At 38.8% G+C, this 13,999-nt stretch overlaps 2 protein-coding genes across 26 annotated transcripts in view; one reads left to right on the top strand and one right to left on the bottom strand.

Moving 5' to 3' along the window:
- Positions 1-11,227, bottom strand: part of DNAJB4 (DnaJ heat shock protein family (Hsp40) member B4) — a 40,912-nt gene extending 29,685 nt beyond the window's left edge. Inside the window, exon 1 of one of the 5 annotated variants that reach the window (XM_067726665.1) lies at positions 11,125-11,227. The gene's annotated coding sequence lies outside the window, so the exon portion shown is untranslated. Of the gene's footprint in view, positions 1-11,044 lie in introns of all 5 variants that reach the window. The other 4 variants (XM_067726664.1, XM_067726662.1, XM_067726663.1 and 1 more) reach the window with 4 other exon arrangements.
- Positions 11,228-11,314: 87 nt separating this feature from the next.
- Positions 11,315-13,999, top strand: part of FUBP1 (far upstream element binding protein 1) — a 48,895-nt gene continuing 46,210 nt past the window's right edge. For 9 of the 21 annotated variants that reach the window (XR_010940911.1, XR_010940913.1, XR_010940912.1 and 6 more), the window contains exon 1: positions 11,316-11,564. Coding sequence is in view for 17 of the 21 variants with exons in the window: in XM_067726634.1 (XP_067582735.1) it covers positions 11,451-11,564 (114 nt within the window). In the remaining 4 variants the exon portion in view is untranslated. Of the gene's footprint in view, positions 11,565-13,999 lie in introns of all 21 variants that reach the window. The other 12 variants (XM_067726631.1, XM_067726630.1, XM_067726626.1 and 9 more) reach the window with 4 other exon arrangements.

The raw sequence follows: 13,999 nt of genomic DNA, 5'->3' as shown, positions 1-13,999 counted from the left end.
TAGGTACTGGGGATAAAAGATGAACAAAAATTCCTGCCTCATATACTTTACATTATAATGAAGAAGATATAATTTTAAAGATTTTTTAATAATTAAAAATATTAAAAAAATACTATATGTAATGTTAGATGGTAGTAGGTACTAAGGAAAATAAAGTAGGAAAGGGAAATAAGAGAATTAAAATTTTAGATGGGGTGGCCAGAAATGGCTTCACAGAGAAAATAAACATTTGTACCACGACCTGAAAGAGGAAAAGGGAAAAGCTATATACATATGTGGGGGTCATTCAAAAGCTTAGAGGTGAGAGAATGCCAGGTATCTTTGAGGTTTGGTTATTTAAGAATGATGGGGTAGGGGTGGGGAAGGGATTGGGAAATGGTCAGAGAAATAATAGATGTCTAGGTCGTGTATAGCCTTGCAGGCCACTAAAGACTTTGACTTGAGTTGAGGGAAGGTGAGAAGCCACTGGAGAGTTTTATGCAGAAAAATGATGGGATTACTTTGGCATCTGGAGTAGAGAAGCATGGCGGGCAAGGATGGAAGACTAAGAATGTATTGCAATAATAGTTCAGGTGATTTGGACCATGATGTAGCAGTGAAGGTCCTACTTTATTTTAAAGGTAGAGTCAATAGGATTTTCTGATGAATCAGATGTGGAATGTGAGAGAAATCAGTAATGACCTCAATGTTTTTCAGCTTCAGCAAGCTAAAAGAACAGAATTGCTATTTACTAAAATAGGAAGACAGAAGAGCTACAGGAGGAAATTGGAGAGTTCAATATTGGACATATTAAGTTTAAGACGCCAGTTAAGCTTATAAATGGTAATGTCCAATAGGCATTTGGATGAGTTTGGTATTAATAGAGGCAGTACAGAGGGAAGACAAAATATCAGTAGAGGTGAACTTTAAAACCACAAGACTAAAGGAGAGTATACTAGATTGAATGTAGATAGAAAAAAAAAGGGTCCAAGGAGAGAGTCCTAAGATTTACAAATATAGTAGTAATGATAACTATTACTAATAAGGTAAGGCCTCTCAGCCTGAGGAGTTGAATCTTAATTATTCAAAACCAAGTATGATACTTGCTGGAGTAAGCCAGTGATTCAGCTCTGAGCAGCACAACGTTAATCCAATGAGCAACGAGAGGAAGGAGGTAGTAGTGTTTCCTTGTTTTTAAAGGGAAGAAACTTTCTTTTTCCACTTTACAATCATGCCTGCATAACACTGGGAACTGTGGCAACCATTATGCAATCATTAGGGGCACTAAGCCACATGATGAGGATGGCAGAGGGCAAAGATGAAAAAAATATGGATACCTCATGTATTGTTGAGCTGCTAAATCAACCAGACCTAGAGTGACTCTGCACCTGGACTTTTTATTATTATTTAATAAGGGTTTTCATTACTTATAGGCAATTGTATCTGGTTACCATAATCTCATTTAATTTTCATAACAATGCTTAGAGCACAAAGAACAAAATGAGACTCAAAAAAGATTAAACATCGCCAGGTTAAATAACTTGGCACATAGGTAGCAAATGGTGAACTGAAGCTTAACTAACTCCAAAGTCTATTTTAAGTGGTTTAGAGTAGATTTAAAGAGTGGACGTAACTGAAAGACAAAGGGGAATGGGAGTTGAGAATTCTTGAAGTGACTGGCAAATAAGGCCAGGAAGTAACAGAGATTGAAAAAAAAGAAAAGTGTCAAAAGACTAGAAGAACAGAAGGAATACATCAGTAAACAGGCTATTAAAATAATAAGAGGTCTTCTTGAGAGAATATTGGAATTGAAGATTTTTATTGTTTGAGTAGTCTGGATGAAGATTAGATGTAGGCTGTAGCTATGAGTAGGGAAGAAATTGCATTTTCAGTGGTCAAGGATTGAGTTATTAATATTTACTAGCATCTACTATGTGACACATTATTTTATGCACTTAAGATACAGTGGTGACTAAAATACACCCTGTGGAGCTCACACTACGGTGTGAAAAACTGACAACAAACAAGTAAACAACTAGAACTTTGGTGTGTACGGAGTTTTGGGCCAGCATAATCAGAGGCACTCAGTGGTATTTGATTTTTGATGAAGTTCCCTGGTTGTAGCCGGGCTAGCAACTGAGGCCTTTACTTATAGAGTTACAAATAGAACATTTTACTCAGGGTTACAAACAGAACACAAGAACTGAATGACAATTAGGATGACAATGACTGGCAGTTATGTAATTATTTCAAATAATTTTACATACTCACACAAGGAAATAAATGTTTAAATGAATGAGTGGTCTGATTAAGCTTTTTAATTCTTCAAAGAATTTTTTTTGGGGGCCACACCAGGCAGCTTGTGGGATCCTAGTTCCCTGACCAGGGATCGAACCCAGGCCCTTGGCAGTGAAAGCGCTGAGTCCTAACCACTGGACCGCCAGGGAATTTGCTAACCCTTTTTAGAGTGATGCAAATTACGATCTGAAAATATAGTCTTTCCAAAGTGATTCATGGTTTCATTCAACATTCACTCACTAGAATAAGGTCCATGAGGATAAGGGTATTTGTCTATTTTGTTCACTACTGTATATCTAACACCTAGAACAATGCCCAGCATTTTCACTGAACTGAATAAATGAATAGATTAATAAGCATCCACTAGATGCCAGGTAGTATATTCATCTCAAAAGTAAATAAGGCAGTTCCTGACTGGTCTGCAGGGCAGAAATAGAGACACAGATGTAGAGAACAAACATATAGACACCAAGGGGGGAGAGTGGCGGAGGGGATGGTGGTGGTGGGATGAATTGGGAGATTGGGATTGACATATATACACTAATATGTATAAAATGGATAACTGATAAGAGCCTGCTGTATAAACAAATAAAATTCAAAAGTTTAGGGCTTCCCTGGTGGCGCGGTGGTTGAGAGTCCGCCTGCCGATGCAGGGGACACGGGTTCGTGCCCCGGTCCGGGAGGATCCCACGTGCCGCGGAGCGGCTGGGCCCGTGAGCCGTGGCCGCTGGGCCTGCGCGTCCGGATCCTGTGCTCTGCGGCGGGAGAGGCCACAGCAGTGAGAGGCCCTCGTACCGAAAAAAAAAAAAAAAATTCAAAAGTTTAAAAAAAAAAGTAAATAAGGCAGCTCCTGCACTTAAAGAGTGTACCATTTAAAGACTCTAACTAAAATAAAATCTCTTGATCTTCACTTATATCAAAGTACAGTTAAAAAAGCAAGGTTGTTAAGAATATAAAAGTAATACGTCTCCTGGATAAAAGGAATTTATTGTAGACTTCATATGCTTTTATACAGTTTTTTTTTTAATTTTTTTTTTTTTTGGCAGCATTGGGTCTTAGTTGCTGCACGTGGGCTTTCTCTAGTTGAGACAAGTGGGGGGCTACTCTTCATTGTGGTGTGCGGGCTTCTCATTGCGGTGGCTTCTCTTGTTGCGGAGCATGGGCTCTAGGTGCGTGGGCTCAGTAGTTGTGGCTCTCGGGCTCTATAACGCAGGCTCAGTAGTTGTGGCTCACAGGTTTAGTTGCTCCACAGCATGTGGGATCTTCCGGACCTGGGATCGAACCCGTGTCCCCTGCATTGGCAGGCAGATTCTTAACCACTGTGCCACCAGGGAAGTCCCGATATGCTTTTAAATTTAGAAAATAAACTACCATGCTATCTTGAAAATTTAGTATTTGTATTATTAGGTACTATAATTAGATAATCTGTTATGAAGAATATTATGGTTAAGTCACAGGAAAATAGTAATTTCAGATACTTTAAAATTTTTTATTCCTTCTTTTCCTTCTCAAGTCCTTTCAAATACACTCTTTTAAAAATGAACTGAGAATATCTGTTAATATGAAGCAACATAAAAGAACAAACAATCAGAAGGCAAATTCCAAAGAGATCACTGCTATAGATATGGAAATGTCAGGACAGAGAAGCAAAGTTCCACTAAAAACAGCAACAAAATTGTATGCCAAGTGAGTTCTATATCTCACACCCACCCATCTTCAGTTAAGGATTTCATCGGCAAAGATCCTCCATCTTCTAGTGATCTATCTCAAAAAATAAATGTGAGTAAAGGCAAATGTCCTGATTTTAAAAATCAGCTGTTTCTGGTTGTGCACAGAGTTTTCTTCCCCTTGTACCTAAGAAGCAGAAAACCTCCATCTGAAACTTAACCTAATCACTGCTGCTTCAAAGAGAACTTATTTCATGAAATAAAGAGCACTGGACTAGGAATCTAGTCTTGGCTCTAGTTTTGCAATTAATCTTGTCACTTTGTACATAGCACTCAAGCAATCTGGGTCACAGTTTCCTCCATAAAATGAAAGAAATGGACCAGACGATCCTCAAAGTCTTTCCAAGTTCTTAGGAAAAGTTCGAGTGAAGCTACTCTTCTGTGCCACCTAGTCTCGAAGGCCCCCAACATTCGTAACCACATATTCAACAATTTGTTTTCAGCTCTAGCTTTGCAGCAAAATAAGTATGATTACATATAAAACTCAATTCAATATTTATCAGCCTTCTACCAAAAGAAAAGCACTAAGCCATACTGGGCAAGCCGAAGAGTAAAAGCCAGTCCTTGACCACAGCCCTCTCTTACACAGAGGGGAAACGGGAAAGGACAAGATCTTTGTATTCAGAACATTTGCTACAGTCTAGCTGGGGAGACAAATTTTAATTCAGCTTAATTATATAAATACTTATTAAATACTTTTTGCATAAAGTGTCAGTTTTCAAACTTTGATGAGCATAAGAATCTAAGATGCTTTTTTTTTTGGCCATGCCCCATGGCTTGCGGGATCTTAGTTCCCCAACCAGGGATGGAACCCAGGCCCCTGGCAGTGAGAGCACCTAGTCCTAACCACTGGACCTCCAGGGAATTCCCCTAAGACACATTTAAAAAAATGTAATTTCCCATAAAAATGATTCACTACATCCAGGTGGGGCCCAGGTATCCACATTTTTAAAAGCACCCCCAGATGATGCTGGTGGTCCTGTTCAATTAACATTGCCATTAGCCTATATCAACAAAAAGTAGATAGGTTCAAAAACAGAAAATGTTTCTAGAGCTTGAGTTCTCAACACTATATGCCCATAACAACTAGAGAACAAACTGCAAGGCATTAAAAATAAGCAAAAATCTGATGGAGCATATAGACTTTTTATTTCAGTGGTTTTCAAGTGTGGGCTGTACTTAAAAAAATCAACATAGGGGGACTTCCCTGGAGGTCCAGTGGTTAAGACTCTGCGCTCCCAATGCAGGGGGCCCAGGTATCAATCCCTGGTCAGGGAACTAGATCCCGCATGCATGCCGCAATGAAGATCCCACATGCCGCAACTAAGATCCGGCACAGCTAAATTAAATAAATAAATAAAATCAACATAGGAAGTTTTTACAGATACAGATATAGACCAGTTAAATCAGAGTTTCTGGGAGTGGTAGTTGTGGCTCAGCTTTCACATTTAAAAAAATCTCCTTGTAACAAATGCAGACAACCATTAAATTAAGGGCAAGATCACTGGAATTGGTTAGTCAGGTTAAGTTTCATGAAAAAAGATGATTTTTTATCAGACTCTTTACTTGGCTAAAAATTTAATGAAAAAGATAAATGTAACAGAAGAAGTGAAAGGAACCAATGTATAAATAAATGATCTAAGTAGGGGAGGAACAAATAAAGATGCTTTTGACCACAAAGTAAAGGGAGACTAAGAACAGTAAATATATGAATTTTGCAAACATTATCACAGGGGCTGTGTGGTAATATAGGGGAAAAATTAAAATTAATCAATCCTATCCTTGTCTTGAGAAGTCTTACAATCTAGTTAGTGATGTGTACTACAAACACATAAACCCCCTGAACAATGTATTTGAAAAATAACACTAATCATCATCAAATATACAGGTATATATGTATATATACACACACACCATAAAGCACTATATACTTTAGTAAGGCATATTACTAATCCACCCAGTGCAATTAGCAATACAGAGAAACAAGCTTCTATAATGTTACACAACACACGGGTTTTTAAAATTTTGTAAGTAATCTACTTTTATTACCTTACATTAAGAGCTGCCTTCCCATGAAGAATTTTAGCCTAAGTCTTGATAAAAACTAATGCAAATATTTTAAACATCCAAGTAAGAAATACCAAATTGTGACTTATACCCTAGAAATTACAAAGAGATACATTTCATAGATTTTTAATAGATTCTTCCATTCTTTCAAGTCAGGCTGCCTAGGTTCAAATCTCAGCTCTAACATTTACTAACATGTGAGCCTGGGCAAATTCGTTAGCTCATCTGTACCCCAGCAAAATGGAGATTTTAATAGCGCCTATCTCATAAAGCCAATGTGAGGATAAATGAATAAAATACATGTGAAGCACTTACAGTGCCCAGTATATAGCACTTTAGAGTGTGCTATGCAGTAAAGACACAGAAAAAGACATAGCCCTTACTGTCATGAACCTTAAAATCTAGTGGGAATTCTAAACAATAAATGATATTATGGTATTATTACCATGATATGGTACATGAATACAAATAGGAATTCCTAAATTTGATAGTTCTGGACAGGTTTTCTGGAAAAATGGAAAATTTTCAACAGGCAACAGTGAAATGGAAGAGGTGAGGAGTGTTCCTGACAAAGAGAAAGATATGTGCAAAGGCCCAAGGGCCCTACAGTTATGAATAAGTGGGAATGACAAGGATGGCAAAAGGCTGGATTTATGGCAAATCAATGGTCATGAGCAATATCCTAGAGGATCTGTCAATGCTCTAACAGCCTTTCAATCAGGATATACTATTAAATCTGACATCCAAATCAGAGAAGAAATTTCTAATAACTGAGGGTGAGATGATACTATGGTGACTTCTGAAAGAGAAAAGACAGAAATCATGGTGTAAAAACATAAGACATTTTTATTACCATTTACTTTTCAAAAACAGATTAAACTGCCGTCTCTGGTATGCTGGTAAAAGGAAGTTATGTGACTTACCAAAGGGCACATGGGTCAGACTTGAATCTAGATCCTCTGGGACCAAGTCCAGAGTTCTTTTCACTACATGGGGCTGCCTCCAGTTTCAGACACTAGTCAAACTGTTGTTCTCCACAAAGTTCCCAAGTTACATTTGTGTTAACAACTTTGTCCTTTATAATGCAAGTACTGATAGTTCTTGCTTCCATTCACACAGTCTGAAACAGAATCCTACAAACTCAATCAGAAAGGATACAAAAGTCATTAAGACCAATGACCAACATTAATGATCAAATACCCTAAAACAACATCCTGAACCACTTACTTTACTTTGAACTAACTGGCCACTTTCCTCCTCACATTTAACCTGAATCTGTTGTGACTGTGCACTGAGAAAATACAGGCCTGGTTCAAACGACACACAGAATACAGCATAAAGTTATCAGCTCCTTTTGGCTAAGAGTTGTTAGGAGGTGGGTGATAGATATAAAGATGAGGCAGGAAGTCTGTACAATTTTGCCACTCTAAAATGCCTATCCAAAAAGCTATAATGGACTTTTTCTCCAATAGCTATAAAATAAGAATCTGTTAATATTTCACACAGATTTAACTAATCCAACAGTGGAAAGTTATGCTGAGAAAGAATCAGTCATTTGGTAAACAATAAATCAGAAGGTAAAATGAAGAATGTTGCCAGTACATTTAATAACCCAACTTGTACTACCTTTACTAATCTTTTTACTCTGTTATTTGATAAAACTGAATGCCCCAGCTAGACTTTTATAAGCTTAAAAACATTGACTTTTGCTTCATCCTGAGAATGAAATATGGAATACTAATTTCTATGATAAGACAGTGACTATAAAATAGAATTCAGCTTTAAATTTAGCCAATCTCTCAAAGCACAATAAACCAGTTTTAGATTAGCTATGATGCATCCACTTTTAAGAGGATTTACATTGCAAAGGGAAATGCATTTAGTCAAGAAAAGTCTGATTTCATCAGTTATAATGAAATTATCTAGAGTAACCAGCAAACTACAAATGGCTTTGAGAAGACTGAGTGGAATCAGAACTAATTCACATATAACCAAATCAAGTCACTGGTTATAGTTTTCCTACAATTCAGTTGCTGTTACAAGATCCTGGGTTTTACCAAAACTAAGATTTGAACATAGATGTTTAATCCAAAAAATTTATAGAAGTGGAGTACCACGGATTATTCTTTCCTAATTATGAAATACCAGAAGCCAAATTCTATGTTTAATAAAGTCAATTTCCATTTGATAGCACTTTCCAGTTTCTGAAGAGCTCACAGAGATACCTCATTTGAGGATACCAATGCAGGTTATGATCATTACGTAGATGAGAAAATCTGAGACACAAAGTCTAAGTTCACTTGACCAAGGTCACAAAATCAACTAAAATGTAGAGATGGATTTTTTTCGACATTCATTCATTCAACAAATATCTAGAAAGCTAAGACTATGTGTTAGGAACTAGTCAGTGGTAGAGACAGACAAGGTCCTTGCTCTCCAGCAGTTTACAATCTAATGGAAGACAGACAATAAACAAGTAAACACATACGACATAATTTCCGATAAATTCTATTAAGAGAACATGGTAATTGGAGAGTGATTGCAGAATGGCACAACAGAGGTCAGAGATGGTCTAGGGAGATGACATCTGAACTGAGACCCAAATGATTAGGACAAATCATCCATGTGAAGGTCTATAAGAACATCTGAATCAGGCAGAGGAAGATGCAAGCATAAAGCCCTAGAGGCAGGAATGTTCTTGGACAGCAAGGTGGCTCAAATAGAATGAGGAGCAGGAGTGTTTAGATAGTAGCCTGATTACATGGCACCCTTAGGCCATTCCAGGAGATGGGATTTAAAGTGCAACAGGAAAAAAAAAAATTAAAAAAAAAAATAATAAAGTGCAACAGGAGAGAAGACTAGGTGAGATGATGTGATTTATGTTTTAAAGAAAGCTTTTAAGCTGCTATATGAAGAAACAATTGTAATACATTCAAGTAGAGGCACCCTTGAGCTTCAAGAGTACTGGTAATGGTTTACTTTTTGGAGAACATTCCTGGAAAGCAGATACATGGGTGCTTGTTACAATTGAGACATTACATACATTATATACTTCGCTGTACAAAATTTCATAATTTTTAGAAGTAAATTGTAAAGATGTTAAGGGTGGAAGCAGAAAAAACAACTAGAATGCTACTGTAACAGCCCAAGACTGAGGTGACGGTAACTCAGGAGTAGTGGAGATGAAGAGTAGTGGAATGTGGAATATACCTCTGAAGTAAGGTAAATAGGTCTTCTTGATGGAAAAATCAGGGGCAGCAATGAAGGCTGACCAGTGGTTCTCACTGTGGAGTGATTTTGCCTCCCGGGGGACATCTGCAATCTCTGGAGACATTTTTGGTTGTCATAATTGGTATGGGGGTTCTCATATTGATACAGGTTCTACTGGCATCTATGGGTAGAGGCCAAGGATGCTGCTAAACATACTACAATGCACAGTAGTGCTATAAAATAAAAAATTACTTGGCCATAAAGTGTCAATAGTGCTAAGGTTGAGAAATCCTGATCTTGACTGATTCCAAATGGTTCCCATCCTAGAATACCCGTACTTCCAAGAGACTCTACCAAAAAAAACTAGAAATGGAGCTCTTTACTTATTTTCAATGTTTAGAGATAACTAAAATTGTGGTATACATGAAACAAAGTTTATTTCTTTGGAGGTAAATTATATCACTCTGTGACTAACACTATGTTGATCAGGACTAACTGGTATATGTCTAATTAATAACATATGAAAAAATCAGCTACTGATTAATAAATGCCATTTATTGGACAGACTTTCTCAAAGCACAGCTGAAGAAATCCTATTTAGCAATACCACCCAACACTGCTTATACAGTTTTTCTTTTTACCAGTTATGCTTAAATCTGTAGTCCAACACATTCACTGCTTTTCCAAATACAAATTCCCCCCCAAATCGAAATAGATGTCTATGCACACTGAAGGACATAATCAGAGCTGTAAATGGATAAAATGGTAGGAAAAGCTAATTATGGGAAAATGATGGCCCACTTGTACCTGTGTGCATGTAACTGTTATCAGACTTACTTTGGGCCTTGAGCAAGTGGATAGATTAATTTCAGGTATAAGTAAGACTGCAGCACACGTTTCTCTTTATTACTTTAAAACTAGCAATGGGCAAAGTACTCTTTGAGACCTAACTCACTAAACACAAAATAGCAAAGTTGGTAAAGTTCATTTTACCTCATTTTTTGTTATCTAAAGGGAAAGAATTAGGGGGAAAAATAAAATCACTGTGATCGACTCCTGAAGCATTCTAATGGGCCTGAAACTACTACCACTAATGCAGTAAACTATGTGCCGCGATATGCTCCAGAAAGAAATTACCTGGTAACTGAAGTAGATAACAAAAAACAAAATAATATCATCATCATCTAGTCCCGGGATGACAATACAAAACATCAGAGTTCTCACAGGTTGCGGCTGAGGGAAACTATTTCGAAGAAGCTACAAAGCCAATTTTGGTCAAGAAATGGACGCCGTTTCTTATCTATAAGGACCTCAATAAAACTGGCCATGGATACATACGATACTAGGTTACTGAGTCTGGCTAAAACTGAATTTTAGGAACAATTACATTTTTAAAAGGTAAAGAAAAGGGCAGTCATATCGTCACAGCCTCATCCAAAGAATTTACACAATAACTTAGAAATCAGTTCGAGAACGAAGGCCTCCGGCCTAAATTCATCCCCACTTGTGACAAAACTCAAAACTGACAATCTAGAAGTAAAATGCTGGGACACTTCACTACCCTTAAAATCATGCCGCGTTCCCGCTATGCCGGGCGGACGTTTTCGGGAGCATCACCGCGCGGCGGCCAAAGCGCGCGTCTCCCACGAGCCCTCCCGGCGGTACGCTCTAGACACTGCTGCGCCGCCGTTACGCCTATCGACGTCCCCCACTTCCCCATTAGTACACAGAATGACCCTGGGCGGAAAATCCACCCATTCTACCTCCTTGAGGCGGCGACCGATAAGAAACTACTCCTTTCCTCCAGCCTTTCAAAAATTCATGCAGACGGCGGCCAGCTCACCAGTCTTTCCACTAACCCAGAGGGATAACCGCACCACCTCAACCCGAGAACGCCCATAGAGGAGGCGCCAATAGAAACCCCATTCTCGCGAAATCTAAAGACAATTCTCGCGATATCTCGCTGCCTGGCTTTTTCCAGCCTCACCCCCACAACAGCGCGTTGCTTCAAAACATCGCGAGATTTTCTTCTTTCAGTCTCCGCCCCTCTACGGCACGATGGTCGCACAAGAATGTGATACAGCCTCGGCGGCCGCCATTTTCTTCCTTTCTTAGCAGTTGGCTGAGAGGTCCCTGCGAAGAAGCGGTAGCGGCCACTGTAGAGTAGGCATGGCAGATTATTCAACAGTGCCTCCACCCTCCTCTGGCTCAGCTGGTGGTGGAGGCGGTGGTGGTGGAGGAGTTAACGATGCTTTCAAAGATGCGCTGCAGAGAGCCCGACAGGTAAGTCTGGACCGCGCGGCGAGACCCCGACAGCTCACGGTAATTGGCCGTTGGCTGAGTAGGCCGCTACTTCTTCGCGCATGAGGAAGAGGAAAGAAGTGCCCTTCCGCCCTCTGAAATGTGACGAGACTCACGTTTCCCCACGTTGGTAATACCGAATAGAGGCTGGAACTCGGTTTTGTGTTCTTGGTGTCTAAGCCACTTTGAACCCCAACGCGTGCTACGCGAAGATGGCTTTAGATTTTTTTCTCCCGTTTCTGCGGTACTCGCGCTTTTTTCTCCTAGGTGTTAGCGTTTCCTTTTCCTCGGAGTGAACATCCTCTTCCATGGGGTAAAGCGCGCGTAGTTTTACACAATAGTATGGAAGCTTCTGGTAATGAGTTTGGGAAAGGACTAGGGTCTGTCCGCCGGAGCCATGGTAAGGGAAGGGATCTGTCATTAAAGCAGTCTTTAGAGCTTCCAACCCGTTCGAGCTCTCCCGCAGTTAATCTTTCGGTACCATACACTTTCACACCTTCAAGGAAGAAAATTAGAGGCGAGCACTCGTATTCCGCGTTGGAATCCCTCTTCAGGGCGGGATTTACGCGTGTTCTACGGTTCCTTCCCTCTTACTTCTCAAAATGGCTTCAGGGCCATTATACCCTAAGTTTCAATTTGAATCTGCCTCTCAGTTCAGAGTCGTAAACTGACCAGACCTCTTTGTATTACGTAGGTGCGTACATTTGCCCTGAAGGCACCACTTTCCCAAACAAAAGCTGTAAAAAAAAAAAAAAGTTATATTCTAGGATTTCATTTGAACTTTATTAGATAGTCCCTTAATGTAATTTTAAAACGTGTGATGTTGGTATGGACTTGTGTCTAAGTAAAAGTAAGAATCTTATATTCTCGTTATGACATGATGCGTGTTAGATGCTAGACATTTTTAGGGTACAGTGTTAAGCTCATGGTAATCAGAATCCAATTTTGTGGTATGTTTTGATTACATTAGTTCATTTCGTTAACTTACTTTTCACCCCCCGGTTGGATTAAAGTATCATTTGAGTCAAAATCCATAAAATCTGTAGTGATGTAGCAAAGCGCTCATATTTTTATAATGTGAACACATTATAAATAAAAATGTACCTGTACTTGTTTTTAATCAGAAATTTTCCAAGGAGTCAACAGAAGGTCATCATTAACCCTAATTCTGCGATTTATTTACCTAATTCTTATTTACTACTTCTGAACATGTTTAGAATAGTGACTGAAACGTTTATATAATGTCAGGAACTCTGTTAGAAGGGTTTTATTAGATTGGATTGGAAGACTCACCTGAATTATTTTATTCAACCAGCATATTGAATTAATTTGTGACACTGTACATAAATACTGGAGACTTTTTAAATGTGTTAATTGGGTTTCTGCCTTCTAGGAAGCTATGATGATCAGGGAACCAAAGACAAAAGAATAGAAGTATCTGATTAATGCTTTCAAACAGTAGACAAAATATGGGCACTGTTAATTCATCCATTTGTTCTATAAACATTTTAGAGTTCTATGAATCAGGTACTGTACATAACACCAGGGGTTGGGGTACCTAACTGCCAAAGTAAAGGACTGATATTTTAAGCAAGGCATTAAAGAATGAGTGAGAGTTTGACCAGTGGAGAAAGAAGCAGCATGTGCAAAGGTATGGGGGTTTTGGGGATGACAAGAACCTAAGAGTGAAGTCACTGGAGGATAGGTTTGCGTGGGGGAAGGAGGGTGGAAAACGAGGTGAGAAAAGGTACAGGTGGATACAACTTCTGAAGACAATTTTCTTATTTAGACTGCCTTTTTAAATATAGAAATTGTCCTCAAACTATGAATTTCTTGTCCTCTGTTTGTATGCCAGTAGCTGCCCCAGTGCCCTTTCTGTAATAAAATTTACAAGTGTCTTTGCTGTAATTTGATTGTTTCTACAGAATTAATCTTAAATCTGAGATTCTCATATTTAGCATTTGAGTTGAATTGCCCCTTCTGGTTACATTTGAGAGTGCCTCTATATTGGTTGTAGAGCTGCTTGTCTGATTATGTAAGTCGAGTATAGGGAAAAGTGCTTGGGCTGAAGGGACAAATTAGGTTAATCCCTGAAATACGTTTTTCCTTATCTATATTAAATGGATACTGAATTATATTTCCAAAATCTCCATCTAACCTTAAGTTTCTTTTCTTTGTCTAGAGTATTGTGCTGTGTTCTTTGGAAGGAAGAGGTATAAGAACAGCTTCTTGCCTTCAAAGAGCTGCATACTGCTTGGGAAGCTATTGGCATTTCAGCTGGATAGTTCTTTGTTATGCAGGAAAGCAGAACAAATGATAGGGATCCCTGGTCCCTATCTAGTAAATGCTAGTAGCATTTACTCTAGCTGATTGTTGCCATGAGGCAATTGAGGCCGAGTTGCTCAGTCTTTTTTCCA

The sequence above is a fragment of the Pseudorca crassidens genome, chromosome 2, assembly GCF_039906515.1.
Source record: "Pseudorca crassidens isolate mPseCra1 chromosome 2, mPseCra1.hap1, whole genome shotgun sequence".
Classification (NCBI taxonomy): Eukaryota; Metazoa; Chordata; class Mammalia; order Artiodactyla; family Delphinidae; genus Pseudorca; species Pseudorca crassidens.
The sequence above is the reverse complement of the archived record's forward strand: the minus strand, read 5'-3'. Positions and strand labels throughout refer to the sequence as shown.